Source organism: Mycteria americana, chromosome 9, assembly GCF_035582795.1.
Source record: "Mycteria americana isolate JAX WOST 10 ecotype Jacksonville Zoo and Gardens chromosome 9, USCA_MyAme_1.0, whole genome shotgun sequence".
In the NCBI taxonomy this organism is placed as follows: Eukaryota; Metazoa; Chordata; class Aves; order Ciconiiformes; family Ciconiidae; genus Mycteria; species Mycteria americana.
In genome coordinates, this window is record NC_134373.1 from 42,325,029 (window position 1) to 42,349,465 (window position 24,437).

At 40.6% G+C, this 24,437-nt stretch overlaps 1 protein-coding gene across 1 annotated transcript; it reads right to left on the reverse strand.

Annotated features, from left to right (window-relative positions):
* Positions 1 to 1,773: 1,773 nt before the first annotated feature.
* On the reverse strand, positions 1,774 to 11,851 carry NMI (N-myc and STAT interactor). Its single transcript, XM_075511237.1, is given in 10 exon segments — positions 1,774 to 1,974; positions 2,940 to 3,046; positions 3,677 to 3,869; positions 3,985 to 4,091; positions 5,052 to 5,214; positions 6,776 to 6,883; positions 8,342 to 8,500; positions 8,800 to 8,877; positions 10,460 to 10,519; positions 11,719 to 11,851. Coding segments are annotated over 9 exon segments (1,161 nt in total). The 5' UTR covers positions 10,505 to 10,519; positions 11,719 to 11,851.
* Positions 11,852 to 24,437: the final 12,586 nt, after the last annotated feature.

Consider the following 24,437-nt stretch of genomic DNA (forward strand, 5'->3'; position numbering starts at 1 on the left):
AAATCTAATTTTGATTTTATGTACTTAAAACCTGTAGCTTCTCCCTACATCTACACACTGTGATACCTTATGAGAATTTTAAACTTTTTCCTTTTTTTTTTTTAAGGATTTACTTCTCAACATTTGTCAGTGAGGTATGGTTAAAATTAATGACATTTTTTACCTTCATCAAGTTTTTCCCCCCTTTCTTTTTAAGGCATCTGATCTTATTAACATTTTAAGGCTGTTACATGCAAAAGTACGCAATCTCCGTAAATACTCCAGCACTACTACTTTTTTTTAATTATTTCATACTTGTCAGGTAATCAATCCATGCCTTTGCATGCAGTAAACAGTAAGAGGTGCTACAGTCACATGTATATCACCCAACAGTAAATTCAAAATCAACTGTGGTGCTAGCAGCCTTCTGGTTTCCCATATTCAACTGGATCTATTACCTACTAACAGCTTCTCTAGAATAATAATACCTGAGGTATATTTGTAGTGCTCTTGCACTACTGTGGTGCATTGTCCTTTTTCTGCATACTAAAACGTCAAATACTAGGGAAATAAGTTCTTTTCAACATTAGACCCATGCTACTTTGAAGTTAAGATTACTGTTGCCAAACCATTTCAGCCCCCAAGGGTAGCAAAAAAAAGGATGACAGCAGAAAAGTGTAGCAAATAAAAGGGACGACAGCAGAAAAGGAAAAACATTCCTCCTTGGAAAATAAATCCTTCTCTGACCTTGCACTTCCATTTTATTTCAAAGTTCTTTTAGAATGAGAAGTGGAAGGATGAACTGGAAACAAAAGGGCGACTTTACACGCTGAAAAATTAATCTGCCCTAAACTCTATCTGCCTTTTTCCGGCTGACCCCTCTCTCCATACCCTCCCAGAGCCAGCAGCCTGGCCAGTCACACACAACAAAACAGATACCTCAGACACAGCGTTCACCATCAGACTGTTTCCCCAGCATTGTTACACAGCAATCTGGTTTAGATAAAGAATCATCTCAATTCCTAACTGTAATATTTTAAAGTAAGCAAAATAATGAACAAAAATGAGGAAAAATGTAATTGTAGAAAAAAATATTAAAACCAAACAATAAACCAGAAGCTCAGCAGAATTTGCATGCGATCCTAGAAGCAACAGCGTTTTGACAGGTAAACGCAGTATTACTGCTATGGCATTTCTTATAAGATGCAATTTCTTGAGTAAATCTGTGGTGTTTTTGCACTCTCTCTTTCCCTTTTCCTATTTTATCACTAATTTGATAATGCGGGTTTTATGAAACTACAGGATAACTGCTTTCAGGTATGTGAGTTACAGTGGCACACAGCAACCTCAGCAGGACTGGAGTTCTGTCAGAGCTACCTTCTGAAGCTATGGCACTGTAAAAACGCACGTCTGTGAAGACGCTTTTGATTGGGGTTACGTAGGGCTTTTGTAACCAAAATGTAAGAAGGAATAGATTTATCCCATTTTGGAGTATATGACTTGTCTAAAATTCGCAAGACACAAAATCTGAATTTACAGAAAGCAATCTTAGATTCAGTTTCAAGTGCTGGTAAAGGCTTTTTCTGTTACTTCAATCAGGAACCTCTGGAACACCAAGCAGTGATTTCTACTGAATTTCTATGCAAAGTGTGTGCCATTACACAAATCAGAAAGACAGGTAGTTCCTCCTTTTCAAGTATAAATTTCAGAACATTAAAGCATAATATCTGCATAACTTCCTATGCCTCTGATGAAGCAAAAACTCAGAACTTCATGAGTTCAATCTACAATTTCCTATATGGCATTCTAAGTATCCTCCTCAAAACAAACGTATGTTACTCCTTTTGACACATATTTGATATTCTCTATTTCCCCACCACTATTACTAGGCTTTTGAAAATGAATTTCGATCATGTCTTGTACACTTTCCTCATCATCTTCCATCTCTTGAATTCCTTTCAACAGAATGGTCTTCTTAGAAATCCCGCAATAGAGCTATTGAGGAAAGAAAAACAAACTTGTATTACACATCAGCTGTTGCACGTACATCTAAAGGAACTGCCAGATACTGGAAATAAACATATCCTTGAACAGATATGGCTAGGACTTTGATCACATTTTAAGACTTTGGACAGTGTGGTGTATTTCTGTCACTGAAAATAGCAGGAGTTCTGAGCTCTATCACACACTACCGAGTTCCACAGGCAATGCACCTAGCCTCCTTAACCGGTGTGTCCTACACTCCTTACTGCACACACACACTGGATTTGGGGATCTCTGATGACTCTAGACAGCATCACTCCCCAAAAATCCATGCCAATACATGATACGCACCTGCAAAGAACGCTGGTGTATCTCATAAACGCACACACTCTAGTCCATGCTTTAATTACAAAGGCCTGATTATATACACAATACTGACTTGATTACAATCTATCCATACGAAGTAAAAGACAATTTCAGTGAGAATATGATGAGCAAGCAGCCTAGTGTTACAGGAAAAGAAGTCATGATCTGGGTTGAATTAATGAATGAAAAAAATGAATGAGCAAAGGTTTCATAGAACAACAAGGGTCTCTGCTGAGACTACCAACAAGGCCTCTCATTAGGGATGAATATGACAGTGCTTTGTGACTCGAAAAAACGTTGTTGTGTCTACTATTAACCTACTTCACAAACAATTCAGTATCTGCCTCCTGTCTAGCACAGACATTATGCTAAGTAACGTTATAATTTGATCAAGGAAAGACGTGCACACCCTTTTAAAATAAATTATAGCTTTCACACTGCAAAACATACGATTATCAGCAGAGCAGCATATTGCACTCACACTTGCTATTAAGTTTCACAAAGTGCATGCAAAAGCTGCTGCAGTCCTCAGAACTGAAAATTCTGCCCATATCTCATATTTCCCACGTATCTGTTCTGTTTAGGGGTTAGCCTGGACTAGATTCTTTTACCTGAAACTTTTCCAAGTGTACGTCGGTGTTTGGGGACACAGAAAGCCTATACCACCTTCCATTGACAAAGAAAGGATATTTATTACATCTCACAAAGCCGTTAGCTGCTGTAATGGAGAATGAGAAAAAGAGGAGTAAGAGTAATGTAATCCAAAATGCATTTTGTAAGCACATCAAAGAACAGGCTAATCTTTCTTATATGGATTTAGAAACTAATATATGATAGCACACTTGTAGATTCTTCATATGCATTTTGAAAAAAGTTTATTTGGCATTTCCAAAAAAGCAAAATCATTAAATACCCACAAAAGCTTCTGAAATAAATCTAAAGCAGCTGCTCTAAATGGATGTGGCTCCACTGATCTTCATAGAATTTCATACAGTTGGGCAATCTGAATGCCTGTCTAACTTCATTGTCATGAAACAAGAGCTAAAATCAAACACATTTTCCCAATTTTCTTTTTGCAATGTAAGTGCCTACCAATGCAAAGAAAAAAATAAAGCTCACGAACTGTGTATCAGGTCATGTTTGATCAAAAAGGAATATGATGAAATACTGCTTTATTTACAGATGTGTGGGTGAACCCACATCTTTTCCTGATCTACTTAACTCTCTGTGGGAAAAATTTGCTACATTCAGTGGTTAAGTTAACACAGAATGTAATATGGAATGGAATGTAACGCAGAATGGACAATATGGCCTGTACACCTAGCTAACAAAATATTACATACTATACCTCCAGGTCTGAGGAACGTAATAACAGCTGTTCTAGACTGCTTGTCATAGTTCACATTTTCTACTTCTCCTCCTCCTCCCTGTTCAGATTTGTAGAAATTCAGCTCTAATTTGTCTCTCATCCAGTCTTCAGGAATGGATAGCTCAGGTACTTCTGAAATGTTGATCTTCTTTCCAGAAATAGTGACATGGAGCTAAAAAAATAAATATTTTGTGCACTTTGTGACTGAAACACCCAAAAAACTGAACCTAAAGCTTTTTAAGTACTGCAAGTTCTTATATTTATAGTTTCATATTTCAGTTGATTACCTCAAATTTGATTCCCATTTCAAGCATAAAAGGCTTCACTCTCACATCTGCTGTTTTGTTGTCCAGGTTCACAGTATGCTTATCCATTTTTATCAGTCTCCGGGCAACTAAGGAAAATCACAAGTTTTCAGATATGAAAAGCTTTGTTTAATCATTATAAAACCAAAACTATTCCCCAGCCTCTTAAGCAAAATCTCCTTTTGCATCAATAAAGGAGAAATAAATAATGGTTAGGCAACCACATCCCACTATCCATGTCTTCAGGCACGTCTATTTCCATAAAACCTCACTGCTTATAGGCAACAGGTAAAATATTATACTACCTTTAGAATAGTGTAGAATACTAGAATCTTTATGCTGTCAAAAGATGCTCTCACTGTATCAAATATTGATACTAGACTTCTCGTATTTCATTTAAAATATCCTTGGATGAAAACCGTATCGCTACCAGGTGCGGGGGATGCCTATTAGCAATGTTAGATTTTAGCTGAAAGAAATGAACTGGACACTGGACAGTATCTGCAATATCCTCGCGTAACTGAGTTACCCACTAAGCAGGCCCAGCCAGGCTGCCTGCAGGCTCCTTGCAGGCAGGCACCAGGCTGTCCAAACAGCAAGCGGCTCAGTGGGAAGCAGACAAGTTACAGACTGCACCATCCCTCCGTCGTCTCAGATCCACCCATCATCTGATGTGTACACTTAACCAACACAACTGCTCTCAGAATAAGGTACTGCCCAGAGTAAAGCAAATAATCAAATTCTGCTGTCAAAACATTTTGAATCATCCTTGACAATACTCTGCGAGGTAGAAACATACTCCCAATTTCAAACACCAAGTATTGTTTGTATTAGCTGAGAGCAGAAATCTGGTAATCCAACTAAAACATGCAGAGTCCTTGGAAGAATTTTGTTCCACTGATTGGTATCATAATAGTGAAAGGTTCTCTGTGTATTCATTCTTTGGCTGTTGTTGATTTTTTTATCCCATATTGTTTATGTAAATCTTTTCCCTTTGGCAATGAAATACATCAGAGACATTAATTTTATACTTCAAATATGCATCATACCTTCTTCATCTTCAAAAGTAATCAGTGCCTGGTTTTGATTCAGTCTGAATGGGATTTTTGTAGTTACACCAAAAACACAGTGAGTATTCATATCTGGATAATCATCCTTCATGTCTTCCATGTGAGTGAACTTCATTTTCATTTCTACTACCTTTTTTTTAATCTTTTAGAATCAAGATAGGAAAAAAAAATAATTTCTGTAATTTATTGCAGAACAGAAAAATGAACAGTAGTCTTTCCTTGAAGTGCTACATATATTTTGTTTTTTTAAAGTTTAACAGTCAAGCAGATTGAAGTCATGGCTGGTAAAACAAGTATAACTCTTCTAACTAAACTGACTAGTTGTACTTGTCTATTCCTGGGATTTTTGTCAATGAGGTGTTTTGGGTTTTTTTTTCCCTTGATTAACTTTGAACTTAAACTTGACCTTATACAGTAAAAATTCAATTAAGGTCCACAGGGATTTCCACCTGCAGAAGTAGAATACTTTTGGTATCTAAAATTTGCAAAATGCAAGTATCAGAGTCATTTGTGTTGCCATTTATTTTGCCTAATTGCATCACTGCTCTACAGCAATGGGAAGTCTGCTAATAAACAGCCTTGTATGTTGCCATCTTAGTAAAATAGATAAGAATATCCAAGTATTTTATAACTAGGATAATTTAAAACTGTTCATGAAAATGTTGGTTAGGAAAAGCTGCTTTCATAGACTTGAGGGAGTTTCAGGTAACTTTTTTTTCCCCTTTACGTAACTATTTCAAAATAAAACCCTGCGTAGAAGAAAAATACTGTTTGTGTCAAGATAAAATAACCAGAGTAATCAAAGCATTCCTGCCACCTATCTTCAGAACTAGCATCTTATCTATGAGCCCGCTTTCCTTCCATTCCCTCTACTGCCAATGGAAAGAGAGACGCTCTTCCTAAAGATAATTCAGACACTGGGTGTAGGCCCCTGTTCACACTGAATCTCCTTCTAGAGAAGCCTTGCCTGTCCAATGACTGCATAGGAGGCTGGACTTAAGTGACATCTCCTAAACTTAGCAATGTCATTTAGAAAGCTAAAGCTAATATTGTAATATTGTTAACATTAAACAAGGTAACACTTGGATACAGTTTCAATCTCTGTATAAACAAAAAATGATCACAGTTTTCATTTTACTGTAAATTCCCCCAAATATTTGGGTTTGTTCCAATTTGGAATGAAAACGGGTTTTTAAAAGCTGAAATTTCCACAAGGGAAGTTCCAATTTCTGAACACCTCAGAATCTGCAGCAGTTTCACCAAAAGACACTTTGGATTCTGAGTTTAAATCTGTTTAGTATCACTAATATTTATCTGGCTGCAAATTGAGTTATTTCTGATTTGCCATACAATGGACATATTCCCTTTCTTCCATCCGCTTACCCAAGAAACATACAATGAGAGTACTTGAAAAGTACTAATGCTATGTGTAGTTTTTTATTCCAGTGTCTTCCATTTAATAATTTTCTGCTTTTCTTCATTCCTCTCATGTTTTCAGTATCTTACATACTTGTATTTGTTTCCATATCCTTAGCCTTCCTCACATTATCTTGCCAGATAAAATAACAAAATGAAACTTCAAGCTACATTTTACATTGAAATCAATAGAGGTTCAAATGCTGAACTGGCCCCAATGGTCTAGAATTGACAAAATAAAAATGTGCCCTTCCAAAAGACAAACTGCAAAATATTTCAAACTTTACCTGACCATCCCGCGAAAGCACTGAACTACATTCTGCAAGGTCGTCTTTGAGCTTTTCAATCTCTCTCTTCAGCTCAGTGTTTTCTTGGTTTAGTAGATAGAGTTCTCTCTACAGCCCAAAAAGTATTAAATGCAAAGTTAAACACGTAGAAGACAAAAATATGTTTCAGCAAAATCTGTAGACATTAGAAACTGTTTCAACTTTTAACTACTCTACACGACAGACATGCACAATACATTTTTTGCATAGCTTTAACTATCCGTAAGGTAAATTCAGTCACTGAGGAGCAGTTTCAGTCAAAGTAAATCACAGTAAGAGGGTTTCTGAAACGAGGCATTAGTGTTTCCAAGCACATACAGTGTACCACAAATTGCACAGCACTTTCCATAGTTATGTCAGTTCCTTATACGTGCAAGGTCAGAGCCTATGTCAACATACAAACATTTTATTTTTTGTACCACGTGTGATCTTACTGACTGTTACTCCCTTTTCTGAAAAGTTTACCAGGTGAGGACAGTTTCTGACACACTGTCACTCTTCCCTCTTTATACTTCTTCAGCAAGGAAGAGGGAACACCTCTTCTACCTCCTATCTGCTACATACTTCCTCCATACCAATGAATCCGAAACGGGCACAAAGCCCATGTGACTAAATCCAGTATTTCCTGGACAGGGAACACAACAGAATGGCAAGGAAACACAGCAGATGTAGTCATCTCCAGCCATCCACAAGTAGAAGAGGGCTCCTTTAAAGTCATTAACCACTTGAGAAATTTAGACCAGTTCCCATCAGCTGAAGAGAATGTAAAACAAAAGTCACGTGATGATAATGACCTCTTCTGGCTATAAAACCCAAACATTTATGACTGGAGAACGAAAACCAACTTTCAGAAAATCTCACGCCAACCTGAATCTACTTAACCTATTAATTATATTTTAATAGCTTGTAATATTGAAACCATAATTCCTCATCAGTGACTTACAGGCCAAACCAAACTTCACTGAAACCACCTCCTTGACAACCTACAGAAACTTATCCTATTACTGTACCAACGACTGCATGTGGCACACTGAGGTGATGAACCAATTAGTTCTAGAACCAGTTAGTTCTAGAAAGAAGAGGCCTCTTCAAACAGGTTCTGGCTCTTGCCCAGCTCTTTGTGACTTAAGAAATGCTAATCCCTTGGGTGCCGTAACGTCTTATAAGACGGGCTGGGAGTTGACAAGCAGTGGAATCAACCCATTGGATTTTATCTGCATCACACAAAACTGAAACTCATCTGTTAGTGGGGAATCTTGGAAGAGGAAGACTAGTTTTGTTAGTCTTCATCTTCTATACAAAACAGGTCTCTGTTTTGCCTTCGCTCTTCCAACATTACCATAAGACTTATTTTATTGCACTGGTTCTTAATCTGCCACTGAAGAACTATGTGTAGAACAGTCCCACAGTCTGCAAACCAGTAAAGCCATTTAAACCGAGAAGGAAATATTACTCTTATTTTCTCTAATCGATACCTCCTTCACAACTCCCCAAATACTAACAGCTATGAGTAAGCCTTCTCCATACCTCATGGGTGTCCCTAGACATAATAATGTCCTTACGCTGTTTCTCTTGAAAGTCCTTTAGCTTTATCAGCTCCTGCTCTGCTTTGACACACTCTTCATCAGCGCTTAATTTACAGAGAAGAAGGTCAGCTTTTGCTTTTTCAGCTTTTTCAACTCTTTCCTGTAGAGTAAAAAGAAAAAGATTTTTACCTTTTTTTTCTTCCACGGGAACAAACAAAACCTTACATAAGCCCTTTATATTTATTTATTTTTAACACTTTGGATAAATATTTCTCTTAGACTTACAAGCTAGTTACCACTGAGATCAACACAAGCATGTACCGTTGAAGAACAGAGAACAAGTTAGACAACCATGTTATAATTGGGGGAGAGTTGATTTGGTTTTAGAAGGATGGACTAAAGGTCTTCCAAGTATCTTTCAGCTAATTTCCACAATTCTATGTGCTTTATAGAACTTGCCTTCCACTTCTTCAGTTCTTCTATAAGTCTTTCCATCTCATCTGTTGATATGCCAAAAGGGTCAGGGGTTGCCATACTCTGGAGAGAAAAGAAGAGGCACGCACAGGTTTTCCCTTCCATTAGGCAATAAGTGAGACATGCCAAACAATTCAAATGAGTCTTCAAAATAAAAAAAAAATAAACCCTCTGCAGTTGGATGAAGCATTTTGCCATGGAAGTTTTCAATGTATGTCCATTAATGAAAGTCCGATGTATTTTGCCTATGTGCCCATTTGCTGCTTTTCTCCAATTATGCAGGCAAGATATGTGGCCAGTCAAACATTTTGAGAGACCGACTGTATTTCATAATCAAATCTTCCTAGAATCTGTATGCCAGAGGATAGCATATGCCACATAATTTTTTAAAAATGCAGTCAGACACTTAGGCCAAATCATTGAACTATTTTAATGCCAGGACAAAAACCTAAGAAAATGGATCCTGGTCAGTAATCATTATTTGCTAACTATCCAACTGAAAATATTCACAGGCTAATATTTTGATAAACAATAAAAGCAAGTTGTCTCTATGTTCTTCCACAGGGAACTAAGCCCCTCAAACCCACAAATGTTTATCTATATGCTTTCTCAGCTGTTCCTCTAAGAGAATGTATAGAGAATATACAGGCCTAATGAGAAGAAAAATTCAAAATGGGATGCTTCCAAGCTCAGGGAGATTGGACAACATAAGGTAACATCAAGCAGGAGGAAGATGATAAAAGAAGCATTTCTGAATTTAAGTGCTTCAGGGCAGAAATTCACAAGCACGGGAAAGCTACAACTGGAAAAAGCCCAAGAAGAGAGAAAATCTCTCTGTTCTGTTTTGTTTCTATGGCTGCAATATTCTGCAGGAAAGAAAAAAAAAATCCAAAGAGACTTGCTGAAGCAATCCCTCCCTTTTACTTAAGATTACATAAAACTTGAATGTGAACCATGAAATTTAGGCAGGGAAAAGGTCTAAATTAGATAATCTTGTCAATTCTCTTGGTAATGCTGGGTATTTCCTAAAAACAATAAAAATATAAAATAATTTTTTCCACTACTTTGTCCAGTTTCAAATGCCTATTAAGCAACAGGGAAATCCCCATCTGCGTATAACTTAAAACCGGAAAAAAATTCCTTCGCTCAAGGGACTGAAGGATGAGGGAAAGCAGAAGGATGCACGTGCCACAGCTGGAAGCTGATAAGAAAGAATGCCTGTTTTTTACTGAAAAATGGTCTAAGACAACAGTTTTCAACCTGAAAGAAAGAAAAAAATAACAAGGAAAACACAAGAAATCCCAGGGAAAGTCCCATCCAAACTACTTGCTGCACTGCAAGAACCGAATCAAGGGAGGAGCCAGGAAAAAGGAAATTCCCCTACGAAACCTCTGCAGAGACAGATGGGCAAGCAAGGTAGGACTGGAAAATTCTAACAGAATCTGTAATGCAGACACTTTGGAATGGGACTCTCCCTAAGGAAAAAGGAGGCGGGAATGAGGAATGTCCAAAGTATTAAAGGATAGAAGAAGGTGAGACAAGAAGTTTCAGAAGCCCTGTCCTAGCAGTGCAAGCACAAACCTTCATTCAGAGATACTATTATTAAATACAGATTTTTCCGGGTAGCACATCAGGAAATACTTACAAAACCATTATCTTTTAAAGATAGCGGGGGACTTGTAAAATCCATTGAAACCTGAGGGAACTGGAAAAAAAATTACAACATTGTGTGTGTTAGGTTTTCTTTGCAGCAGAATAGAATACCAGAATGGAATACCAGAAGCTGTGTTGGGCTAAAAGAATTTTTAAATGTAAATGTATCTTTTTATAAGCAAAAGTGATATATATTGGATATCTGAAGCCTCCTTCCTTACTAAGCATAAAAGCCAGAGACATATGTGAAGAATTCTACATTGCACGACTTCATTTTTTAGTCCTGAAACTTATATACTTACATTTACGTTATTTTTGTACCGTTACACACATACTTAACATCCTGTATGCTCTGTGGTTAAGAGATAGAACCCTTAAACCTGCTTAACACAAATGAAAACACGTCCTTTACACAACAGATAATGTAAAACCCAGAATCAGTTGCCACAACATTTAGTGGAGACGGATAAAAAGGAATTTAGACAAGTTCATGGGCCGCTGATCCACAAACGGATGCTAAGGTGCACAGGTTCCCAAGCAAATCTAGCCTGTGGGTGCCAGGGAAGCACAAGGGCTTCGCACCGCGGCTTAGACGCTCTCTAAGCAGTGTCGTCTAACAACTGTCAAGACCCGGGTAGCAGGCAGGCCAGCATCCTGACCTGGCTAGACATTTCTGATGCTCTCACCTGGAAATTCTGAGCTTGGTTTTTACCCAACATCACCATACCTGCTACATTCAACAAGGAGGCTTGAAATGGAGGCCATCTTTGGTTAACGATCCAGAAATCCCTTTCTGGTTCGCGCCAAGTTAACCAAAATTTACTGACTCATGTACCGATTCCTGATTTTGGAAAGTGAAAGTAGCGTAACTGAAAAACATCTTCACTTGGCTTCTCCACAGGATAGCCCAGCCAGCGGCTGAGGCCCATCCTGTCCGTGCCGCCATGCTTTCTCTTGTGGTCCAGGGGACCAAAAAGACGGCTCGCGGCCGCACTCGAAGCTCTAGCAGCCCCACCGCCTGCGCTAGCCCCTCGCCTCCCCGGCTGAGGCCAGGCAGCGCGTCCCAGCCGCCCTCTCCTGTGCGGGGAGGCCGCTCCCGGCCCGGGCGCTGCGGGGAAGGCCGCACCAGCCCGAACGCCGCGAAGAGCCCGAGGCGGGCTGCCCCGCGAGGGCGAGCACCGACAGACACCGGGCGGGAGAGAGGCGGCTTCCCCGGGGCTGAGGACGCAAGCCGGGGCTCACACAACTTACAGCCGGAAAAAGCTGCGGAGCGGAGGCGTTTCTGGGGTCGCAGCCGCGGGTCCCTGCGGAGGCAGCCGGCCGCGCTGCGACGCCCACTCCCCGCACGGCCCCAGGTCCCGCGCAGCGCCGCAGCCCGCAGCTCGGAGCGGGGCTCTCCACAAGCCCTCCGCTCCCCGCCGAGACACCTCCCCGCCGCGACCGGGGCCGTCCGCTTTCGCTTTCGCTTTCGCTTCTCGCTGGCGGAGGAGGGGCCGGCGGGCCCCCCCGCCCTGTCACACTGACGGGACGGAGGCGGCGGGGTGCCCGGTGCCGGGTCCCCGCGGACGCCGCCGCTCTTCTTCCTCGAAATCACGTGGAGGAAGGTGGCGCCGTCCTCCGCCGCTTCCTCAGCGGAGGGCAGCGCGGCCCGACCTGCCGGCGGCGGCCAGGCGCCCTCCCGCGCTCCCTCCACCGCCGGAGGGCATGAGCGGGGCGGCGGCGTCGCGCGTCCCACCGCCCCTCAGCTCACGGGGCCTCGGCTGCGGAGCCCCGAGGCATCCCTGGTGAACAGCCCGTGGGCAGCACCCGCATGTAGCGTCCTACAGAAAATGGGAAAATCCCAGGAAAGGTAGGGAGCGGGTGGGCTGGGAAAGGCCGCTGGTTGCTGCGCCTTCAGGGAGGGCACGAAGGCTTCGAGTTGGCCGTCACCCCCCATTTCACCTCTTTTTCACCCATCTCTTAACTTGGCTGGAAGCCTCTGGTTTGGCCTCTGGATTTTTCTGTGAGGTAAAGTGACTAAGCCTTGGCATCCTCAAGCTAATTCTGGTGAACTTGTTTGTTTGTTTGTTTTAAACCCCATTCTCTGAGATTATGTGTTTGTATTATAAGAAATAGGTCTTCCTTCTTTGCTGGGCTGTGGCAAAAGGCATAAACCATTCAGTGACAGAAAGACCCTTTACTGATGGAGATGCCACATTCAAAAAAATAATTTCTGATAAAACTCTGGAAAACCAGGTGGCAGGCGATGACCACGCGGCCCTTTCCCTGGGACAGCAGCAGCCCACCGTCTTGCAGGGAGCCCACCATCTTGGGTCAGGGGGATGAGGTGTGGCCCTGGGGCAGGGGCTGGCAGCCATCTCTCATCAAGCCAAGGGCTTCTTCCTCCTTCCAAGAGGCGCATGGTTGATTTATAAACCCTTCGGTATATAGATTCATAAAAAAGATCCATGGCAGACACACCTAGAATTGGGCAACAAAGTCCTGGATGGGTAGTCTATAGGCAATGCCAACTTCATTCTGCGGTAAAGTGTTTAAGGTCTCTGAGTTTTTTTCAAGTCCTTTGGCTGGCCACAGTGTGCGCTTGGTGAGTTGGATTGGAGCACCGATCTGACAACTACCTCCTATCCCACCCCTCACAAAAAAGCCCCGACTTTGGCCAGATCAGTTCCCAGATCTGTGACCACAACTGCTACTCCCAGCACAGGGAAAGAAGGGGAGGAGAGCTTCACAGCATGTGTGTAAGTTAGCTTAGAGAAGTCATGAAATGTGGACTGGTGTGAGGTGGCTTATGGTTGCAAACATTCGCTGTGTTAGCCAGTGGGCACTCATTTTCTAAAGAGATTTCAGGGAAGAGCTTCTTCGGGGAAAGAAAAGCTTAGATTTTCATGATGATCAGTTTGAAGAAGAGAAAGCACTGACTCGTCCTTGGAGGGGAGACTAAAAGGCTTTAGTTAATGAATGATCCTTCTTCATGTAGGTAACTAAAGGAAAGAGTCTCTTACGGATCCTGAGAGAGCTGGTATGACTCAATTCGTTGTGCAGATTATGTTGCTTCTGTCCATGATTATGGACTTCTCGTGATGGGAGCTGTCAGGTGGCAGGTACAAAGTGTGTGTGCTTAAGCATGGGTGGGTGAAAGAGAAGTACCACAGATATCTTTCAGTAATAGCTCTTGGATTCAGGAGCAGACAATGCATCCAAGATTGTAGCCAAGCAATCAGACCTAGCTGACTGAATTAAAGACTTACTATCTATTTAGATACTTATAATATATGCATTGCAGTCATAAACAAAATTTGGGCAATGTCTATGTCCTAGTCCAAGAAAAAAAGAAAGCATATTGCTTTCAGGTTTCCTTTAAAACTAAGTGGACTAATCTTTTAAATGTTACCTTCAAAATTGCAAACAGACTTGTACTCATTGGCCAAAGTATTTTGTATGGTTAGCAGTCAATCAGCACTGACTGTTAAAGAAATTCATCCTCAAAAATTCAAAATATGCCAAATAGTTGGAGAAAGAGTAGAAGCTGACTTTGTCCCTTAGCAGACGTGGACTTCTGCTTTCAGGGAAAAGCAGGAGGAGCTGTACAGCAGCAAAGCATTGCAGTGAAATTGGTTAGGCTCTGTGTGCACGCTTGAGGAGGCCTGCGCAAGAGCAGCCAGATCGAGGTTTTCAGAACTTTTGCTTTCATCGGCTATACAAAGGGAATCTTGGATTGCACCCTGCTTGGACAGCCACCACCTTGTGCCACTAAATTCAGTCAGAGTTTTACTCATGGGGTAATTATTATGGCAGTTTCAAATGTCCATATCTGTTTTTAAGATAAGTGGATGAAACTATGACCCTGTATTCAACATTTTTTTTTAATTGTTTTCTGCCTTGACAATGGATAACTATGTTTACTATTGCTTTATAAACACAAAGTTGGTTACTAATGAGATGAGTAAAAGGGAGAGGTTTAGCTGGAATAGCCAGGGAGGAGGAGGTGATTATGTTATGACCTAAGCACATCAGATTTCAGATTTAAATGTCAGAGTGGCAGGCTGTTCTCCAGTAACCGTGGTCACGTTGGGAAGTCACTCCTGATCTGAAAGAGCCTTATTTCTCTAAACTCCAGGGAATGCAGCAACGCCAATCTGTTTACATGGCCTGCTTTGGGATTTGAGCTGAACAGTGTGTTTGTGCTTGTTTGGTGAAGGACATTTATTGGAGATACTGAACTGGGCCAAGTTCCTTAACTGAAATGGAGTTGACTTGGAGTTGATATGTTAATTGATTTCTGTGTGTTGTGAATTTATAGTGTTAACCACATACGAATCAGAGTAAAGGGAAAAGCATTGATTTCATAACTCTGAAGAGTCTAGCTAAAGGGGAAAATCAAGGAGTAAAATATAGCATAGAGTACAAGAAGCTTTAAAAGTCTCAGGATTTCTCTGAGCAGTCTGCATTGATACCAAACTTGTTCTTCAGGATTCTGGAAAACTCTTGATGAGCCTAGAAGTCTGAACTGGAAACTTCAAAAGAAAACCATGAACCTTCTGGCCGCCTAGGATTAGGACTCATCTACAGCAGGAAATACTCTGATTAAGCTGGAAGAAGGTTTACAGCCATAAGCTTACCTTTTATTGGTACCAAAACAATTTGACCATACCTCAGCTTCTGGACAGTAACTGTTAAGAATCTCATGGCATTACCTTCAGAGGGAGAGTATTTTGGTTCTTTTAAAGTTAGAACAGATCCAAAGAAGGCAGTAAATGGAATTTAGGTGCTTAGATCATAACTGTTGTAATGAAAACCTTGCTCAGTGCCCGTCTGATCCTTGAGGTACCCCAGCTGCAGAAGAGCCTTGTTCTCCAGACAGGTCTAGTAGCATCTTAATGTAGGCAGTTCCGAGTGCTTTAGCTTGATAATGCTTAGAAGCTACATTCAACCACTGAGGTGTTCTGATGGCACGTATGGCATTTTCATACTCCGACAGAATCGTGTTCCACAGCTATCCAGTTTATTTTGTGCATTCTTTCAAAACTTGGCCAACAGAGGCATAGTGATGCCTTCCCTGCTTATCTTCAAGATTTGCAGAGTCTGGAAAATGTTGCATGCTTTTGTAGACTATTAGTGCCTGGAAAAAAGGAAATCAAATTTCAGTTTCTTCTTTAAGGACCTCCTCATGCATTCTGTCCACACATTATCACACAAATACATGCCTTAGTAAGCAGGGTACAATCATGATCCCTGTTTGTCAGTGGGTTTTTTTCTGTGTTCTTTGAGAAGTTTTCACACGTTCCAAAAGAGAGAACGGAGACCCCGTGTTCCAGAGCAACCAGTATTGTGTGGTCAGAGCACTGTTCCAGAAACTGGGAGAAATGGGTTTGACCCCTCTTCAGTGAACCCAGGTGTCCCAATCCTTTGCACTTTGTCCAGCAGCTAGCTTGCCCAAAGGGAATGATGATTGCTTAACCACCTCCCATCCTTAGAGATCTCTACTCAGTTATTGGAAAAAAAACACTACAAACCCTGGGCAAACAGAAATTTCTCCTTTCTGTCCTTGGTGCAATGCCAGGCCCTGGAGAGGAGCAGATCCGAATCTTACATTTATTGTATTCTTAGTAACTGTAGGTGATATCTTAACGCAGTGCGCAGACTTCTAAGCAGCATCAAAATTCACCGTGATGACAGCTCTGGATCTCACTGCTGAGATACCAAAGTCTGTAGCTCATCAAACTTTGATGTCAAAGAGACACCAAGAACACATGGATGGTGGTGTCTCTAAAGAAGCTGTCCTAGTTACCCTTCGTTCCCCTATTTCACAGAATCACAGAATCACAGAATCATATAGGTTGGAAAAGACCTTTAAGATCATCGAGTCCAACCATAAACCTAACACTGCCAAAAACCACCACTACACCATGTCTCTAAGTACCTCATCCAAATGTCCTTTAAATACCTCCAGGGATGGCGACTCAACCACTTCCCTGGGCAGTCTGTTCCAATGCTTGATAACCCTCTCGGTGAAGAAAAATTTCCTAATATCCAGTCTAAACCTCCCCTGGCGCAACTTGAGGCCATTTCCTCTTGTCCTATCACTTGTTACCTGGGAGAAGAGACCGACCCCCACCTCTCTACAACCTCCTTTCAGGTAGTTGTAGAGAGCGATGAGGTCTCCCCTCAGCCTCCTTTTCTCCAGGCTAAACAGTCCCAGCTCCCTCAGCCGCTCCTCAATAAGACTTCTGCTCCAGACCCTTCACCAGCTTCGTTGCCCTTCTCTGTATTTCTCCCATATCCTGAGTGTTCGTGCAGCCACATGGCAATCTAGACTGGGAAATGAACCAGCTTAAAAACTAACCCTCAACAAAGTTGGTTTTAGCTGGCTCATTTCTCCAATCCAGTTCATCCTGTGGTCAAAAACCAGTGTGCCTTCCCAGGAGGGGGTGGCATGCAGCAGGGTCAGTAGGCTCAGCAGGGGTGAGTAACAACTTAGTTCAGTGGTGCTGCCAGTGTAACATGGCTTAAGGCACTCGTCAAAATACAGCCTCATTGTCTGATGGGTATAGGGTGCTTCAGTGCCATAGGGGAGGTTCCAGATTTTGTTTCAAGGGCCCTACATTTTAGGCATCACAAAACATAGTCCTTTTTTCAGTCCTTTTTTCTAGAAAGGCCAGAGAGAAAAATATACCTGGCAATGAACGTCCAGCACCTTTAGATGTCAAATATCTGCCTCTTATAAATGTACAAGTCCATTTCCAACACAGGCAGAATTATGAAATAAATACTCTATACCAATCGACATTCTTTACAGGAAGGATTCTGAAACGTGTCCAGCAAGACTTGGGAACGTTTCAGCTTCCCTAAGATGTGTGTCCCAGAACACAGTACTATGAGGCAATGCAGTGGTTTGGTAAATAGTCCCAGCACGACCGCTAGAAAGCAAACAATGAAGCAGAAATCATCTAAGATGCACGTTGTTAGGCTTGAATCACATTCCAGTTCTTTGGCTATAAATCACTGCATGTTAATGAAATACTTCTTTCAAATAACATTGTTAGTGTTTCAGGGAGGATTATTGGTTCATATAGGCAGAATAAATTCTAGCATGCAGGCCATTTTACACTGAGAAGACGTAAAAGAGAGGGAAGGGAGAGTAGGAGAGGGGGTAGAGGAGATGTGCCTGTCCATCGTATTAGTCTATGCTTTTATTTTATTTGAAATGAATAGCATTTGATTGTTTATATTCCTTAGGAATAAAAAATATTGCCTCTGAAAATCCCAGGTGTGTCCCAGACTAACCACTGGCCATAGCATGGACTGTAACAGGGCGCAATGTTTCTTTGGTCTGTCTCTGGCCTGAATGACAGATTTTGAAATTGTCCATATGAAAAAAAGATCTTTTCTGTTTCTTGCCAAACTTTGTAGTCAGCAGGATTTCTGAAAGAATACTCTATTGAGGTGATCTTTTGGGGAATGTTTAAATAAGTGCCTTAGTCTCTGGAAATGCTTCTTGGAAGAGATTGTGAGGTTTCCCCCTTTTTTTAATTTCCAAAAATTATTTAATACGTACCGTGCTTCATGAAAGAAACACTTATTGAGTGTAAAGCAGATAAGGTCCTGTCTTAAATAGAAAGCCATGGTACAGCTGAGATAAATTAAGAAGTAAATACGTGTAAGTTAAAACATGAGAATTGCTTACGTAGAGGATATCTCTGGGAAGTAAAGTACTCCCAGTATTATATAGCTTTGGCGTTGACATACTACTGGAAAAACTCAGAACTCTACATGGTGAAGGAAGGTCACTTTGCCTGAAGAACCGTTAATGAGAATTGAATGTATTAGGTTTAGTTTATTAACACCACCGTTTTGGTCCGTTCATCTCAATCCCCAATTCAGACAAACCCTAGGATTTAATAAATTATATACTGATATTCCAAGTCTTATCTTCTGTAGGCTTTAACAAACCTGACGTAACTGGGAAAATTAAGTAAGTAAAGCCGAAAAGCTCACTTTTTTAGAGAATGCAGCTTCTCTTTCCAACTTCTGCCTCCATCCTTAAGTCTTTTGGCAGAGCCCAGGTTGTGGAACGTTGAATAGACTGCCTGCAGACATTTGCGTGTAATTCATTTTCTTTACCCTTTTGTTATTGAAAGGCACAATGTGAAGCTGAGGATTGGCTAATGGCTGTCCCTTATTCTTCTGTGGAAATCCCACTTCCTGCTCCAGAGATACCTCCACAGACAGGCCCTCCAGGGTGTATAGATAAGATTTCATGGGTTGAGGGTTTTTTCCTTTTTCTTCTTTTTCCTTTTCTTTTTCTTTTTCTTTCCTTTTCCTTTTCCTTTTCCTTTTCCTTTTCCTTTTCCTTTTCCTTTCTCTTTCTTTCTCTTTCTTTCTTTCTTTCCCTTTCCCTTTCCCTTTTCTTTTCCCTTTTCTTTTTTCTTTTTGTCTCTCCCTCTTTTTCTTTTTTCTTTTTCTTTATTTTTATTTTTATTTTTATTTTTTCCTTTTCCTTTTTCTTTCTGTCTTTCTCTTTTTCTCTTTTTCTCTTTTTCTCTTTTTCTCTTTTTCTTTCCCTTTTCCTTTTCCTTTTCCTTTTCCTTTTCCTTTTCCTTTTCCTTTTCCTTTTCCTTTCCCTTTCCCTTTCCCTTTCCCTTTTCCTTTCCCTTTTCTTTTCCCTTTTCTTTTTTCTTTTTCTCTCTCCCTCTTTTTATTTTTCATTTTTTTCTTTTTCTTTTTCTTTTTCTTTTTCTTTTTCTTTTTCTTTTTCTTTTTCTTTTTCTTTTTCTTTTTCTTTTTCTTTTTCTTTTTCTTTTTCTTTTTCTCTTTGTTTTTCTTTTTCTTTTTCTTTTTCTCTTTCTTTTTCTTTTTCTTTTTATTTTTTCTTTTTCTTTTTCTTTTTTTCTTTTTCTTTTTCTTTTTCTTTTTCTTTTTCTTTTTCTTTTTCTTTTTCTTTTTCTTTTTCTTTTTCTTTTTCTTTTTCTTTTTCTTTTTCTTTTCCTTTTTCTTTTCCTTTTCCTTTTTCTTTTCCTTTTTCTCTTTCTTTTTCTTTTTCTCTTTCTTTTTCTTTTTATTTTTTCTTTTTCTTTTTGTTTTTCTTTTTATTTTTTCTTTTCCTTTTTCTTTTCCTTTTTCTTTTCCTTTTTCTTTTCCTTTTTCTTTTCCTTTTTCTTTTCCTTTTCCTTTTCCTTTTCCTTTTTCTTTTCCTTTTTCTTTTTTTTCTTTTCCTTTTTCTTTTCCTTTTCCTTTTCCTGTTTATCTTTTTCTTTTTTTCTTTTTCTTTTTTTTTCAAAATAACCCAGGGTTTAATTGTTTTGGATGAACTTGTATTTCAATTTCTTCCTGTGCTCGTGCACAGAAAGCACTCTTTTGAAGATAAAGACACAACAGCTGTTAGCCCAGCTCATTTCCAAATGAAGTGTTACTAACTAAGAGCACTGTTTAGTTTTTGCAGTTTTTTTTAAAAAACACTGGGTTTTGTGCCACTGATTCTGGTGTGTCCAGCTCTTAAATAAGTGGCTTATATTCCCTGATACTCTATTTTAGATCGGACAAGTCATCATGGTTACGTGTTAAATCAACATTAAAAATGTCTGGTGTGATGTTATTCACAGCTGAAGGCAGCCTTAGAATTCAGTGCATGAATTGTATTTTAATTATTTCACCACAGAAAACTCACTAACAGTTTTAGGGAGGAGAAAACTGTTAATAAATTTGGATAAAAAACTGTCATGGCAAGAAAAAAAAGATACTGAAGGAGCTCAAATATTTGTTTCAACACATTCAAAATGAAACCATTTGATTTTTCATTTCAGACATTTTGGAAAATAGCCATATTTCATAATTAAATTTTTCATAAACCTGAAATGAAAATTAAGTACTTTAAATCAAGTAAAATAAAAAGGTTGTCTCACAATCAGTCTGTTTCACTAACAAATCACTTTCTGTTTTGAAATAAGAGATAATTTTATTCCTTTCTATCTTTTCTTCTTTGTGTTTGGCCAGCAAATAGAAAATTCGTGGGTTTTATTTCTTTACTTGGATCTCTGCACAAATGTTTCTCAGTAATTACCTTTCCCAGTATGAGTGTGCAGGCAATAACAGTCTTGCATCAAAGCGCAGGATATTCAACATGCAGTGAAGTTTCGGTAAGATTTGTATCATCCTAGCTTTTGGGGAAAGATGATTCATTCAGCTCTACAACTTCATTACAGTGCTCTAAATTTGGGATATTGATTTTTTACTTGATGCAGCTGTTAATATTCAGAGAGGACAGAGCAAGCATTCTGGAATAACAGCCAACAGTCCTTCTACTTACACTGCCTGCTTGACAGCTTTTACAATACTCTGCTAATGTTGCGCTGGGATTCCTATAAGATACCCGGAGCTGTTCTGCAAACAACTGAGTATCAAAACCCACACATATTCCACCTGTATGGAAGCACATATATGAAAAAAATGAGGAAAGCTTGAGTAACAAAGAAGCAACCAAAAATGAGCCTAATTTTCATTAGGATAATCCATTGAGGCAGTGCTAGCAAGGACAGCCTTTGATTTTTTTTTCTGCAGGCTGAATTTGTATACTTAAAGATACTGAATTAGGGACTGAAGATTCATTTTGCTTTTGGCCGAGACGCAGATCACAGTTTTGTCACTTGAATCAGCTACACTGGGTTTGTGATAGTGCAAAGTTTTTCTAAAACTGTACAGTCATGTATATACATCTGTAAGTGCAGAAATTCATATGCCAGTAAGGCAATTTCTGAAGTACTATATAAAGACTCCTTACACTGAGAAAATAAATCTTTCCAACTTATTTGTTCATTAGATCTTCAAGAATTCCCTTTTTACCTTTTCATCTTCAAGTGGCAAGAAATTCTAATTTTCCATTTTTATTCCCGTTTTGATATTTTTTCTGCAGTGCCTGGAGTGGTATTTAGTAATATTTACTGTTGGTTCTTTCTTTGCAAGATAAATATCAAATGAATATCAATCAATTATATTGTAAAGAACAGGGAAACACAGCAGCAGCTATAATGCTGCTGAAGCCTCAGAATGACTAAGAATGTTTAACAGCAATTAGCTGGGTTCTTTTTATCCATTTTTGACACATTGTATATGATGTTGGTTTAAAAGAACTGTAGTTCATAGACGTATTTGTACAATTGACTTAATCTCTCCTGAAAGGGATTGCTTTGCCTATTCGAATTGTTATTTACGAGTGAAGTATTCTAATGGCATGCTAGATGGCCCAAAACTGGGAGCTGGCAGAGTCAGAGAAGCACAGTCAGAGTATGAAAAACAAGGACAAATAAATGCTATAAAAATAAAATTTGGTAAGTTACAATCTGCCAAGTATGTGAACAGAGCAAAAGGGCACTTTCATAAACACGTAAAGAGGAGGAGGTTGAGACCACAATCATGTAAAAATGACTTAATGGAGAGATGGTACAGTGGGATAGGATAGTCCATTTTCCTTCATAATGAGAAAGATGACAAAGAAAATATACCTTAAAAAAAGAAGTAAGACAAGGAGAATACCAACTCCATAAAAACACACATAGAATCACAGAATCACAGAATCACAGAATCGTATAGGTCTGAAAAGACCTTTAAGATCATCAAGTCCAACTGTAAACCTAACACTGCCAAGCCCACCACTACACCATGTCCCTAAGCACCTCATCCAAACGGCTTTTAGATACTTCCAGGGATGGGGACTCCACCACTTCCCTGGGCAGCCTGGTCCAATGCTGGACAACCCTTTCAGTGAAGAAAAATTTCCTAATATCCAGTCTAAACCTCCCCTGGCACAACTGGAGGCCATTTCCTCTCATCCTATCACTTGTTACCTGGGAGAAGAGACCGACCCCACCTCTCTACAGCCTCCTTTCAGGCAGTTGTAGAGAGCGATGAGGTCTCCCCTCAGCCTCCTTTTCTCCAGGCTACACAACCCCAGGTCCCTCAGCCGCTCCCCATCAGCCTTGTGCTCCAGACCCTTCCCCAGCTCCGTTGCCCTTCTCTGGACACGCTCCAGCCCCTCAATGTCTCTCTGGGAGTGAGGGGCCCAACACTGAACACAGCATTCGAGGTGCGGCCTCACCAGTGCTGAGTACAGGGGCACCATCACTGCCCTACTCCTGCTGGCCACGCTATTCCTGATACAAGCCAGGATGCCATTGGCTTTCTTGACCACCTGGGCACACTGCTGGCTCATATTCAGGCGGCTGTCGACCAACACCCCCAGGTCCTTCTCTGCTGGGCAGCTTTCCAGCCGCTCTTCCCCAAGCCTGTAGCGTTGCATGGGGTTGCTGTGGCCCAAGTGCAGGACCTTGCACTTACATCATGGTATACATCACATACATCACATACATAGACATACATCACAGTAATCTGGGAAGGAGACAGTGGCTCCTTCACAGTGGCTGTGAAGCTCCTTCACAGTGGCTGTGACAGTGGCTCCATCACATACATCACATACATAGACATACATCACAGTAATCTGGGAAGGAGACAGTGGCTCACAGCCATGGGAAATGAATAAATATGTAAACCACAGAATGATTAGAAGAGGAAAGTGTGATGTTATCCAAAGCAAATAACTTACTTGGTAGTATTGTACGTCAGACTGCAAAAGCTGAGGATTGCCTCTTTTATAGGTCTGGACTGCTAGCAGGTCATTCCTTTAATGAAGATGCTGCTGGTGATTGTCAGTGACTATCTAGAGGAAAGACTCCAAGCACTGACATTTCGGAAGCAGCAGGAATAATCCATAGCATTATAACACCATTTCCAGCCAACTTGTGCAACTGGGCATTTCCAGGATTATGACACAATGCCAAGAATATTAGTTAGCACCATACCGAATGCTGTAATCGTGGTATTGCATGCATAAGGCGATGATCAGAGACACCAGCTTGTTTCTCTTGAGCTCACAGGATGTGAACTATGCCCACGCACATAAGCAAATCCATAGCCTCACTCTTCACAGAGGGTTAGAAAATGGGTGAAAGAGATCTAATACATCACACTAAACGAAATAAAAGAAAACACCAAAAAGCTGGTAAAATACTGAATCACCATGGCATTAGGAAAAGACAGAAAACTGATTTCCTCAGAAGTTGAAGCAGACAGCAGGAGGGAGGAGAGAAAATGAATGTGCAGCCGGGTAGGAAATGAGTGTTGCAGACATAAAGGGACGTCTTAAGCAATGACTGCTGAGACTAATCCACCAAGTATGTTATCACCATATTCATCTATTGGGGTTTCAGAAAGGAATTTAGCATAATGCTGCAAAGCAGATTAATGTGTGTGGTTAGCTTTTATGGGACTGGAGGTACTGCCCTTGAGCTGACAAGGCAACTGTAAGACCAAGGACAGATTCTGCCACTACCATGCCAGTGTCTAGGATGGTAAGCTAACAGTTGGTTTACCAAAGGACATCCCTGTGGAAGATCCCTGTATTCAATTACAAAATCTGACATACCACACAAAATGAGGAGTGAGATAATAAGAAAGCAAATGAAAAGTAATAGAGGGAGAAATCGAGAGAAGGAGTAAGTAATGGCTTATGGCTTTTGAGAACAGAAAAGTGCAGAATGCTGAAGCTGTCCAGATGAGCGATGAGGTTTGACTCCAGAGCATGTCTGAGGGGAGCGCTAGTGCCTGGGGAGCCTGGTGACGGCCTTCCTGGGAGCCCTGGGACACAGCACGGGGAGAGGTTTGTCCTAAACCGTCAACGTCCTTTTCCAGATCTAGGGCATTGGTCTGCAGTTCTAAGCAGGTGACCTCTGTCCACTCGGGATTCACCGTGTGGGTGGACACCTTGCCACAGAGTGGGCACGGGTATGCGCGCTTCTGAAGAGGAAAGCAGACTTTAGCCTGTTTGTGCGAAATGAGCTGCTGGCAGTGCGGTAATGCTGCAACCCAGGGCAGCGAGAAGGCATGAGACTCAAGGAGCCTGAAGGAAATAGTGGAAGAAAGAG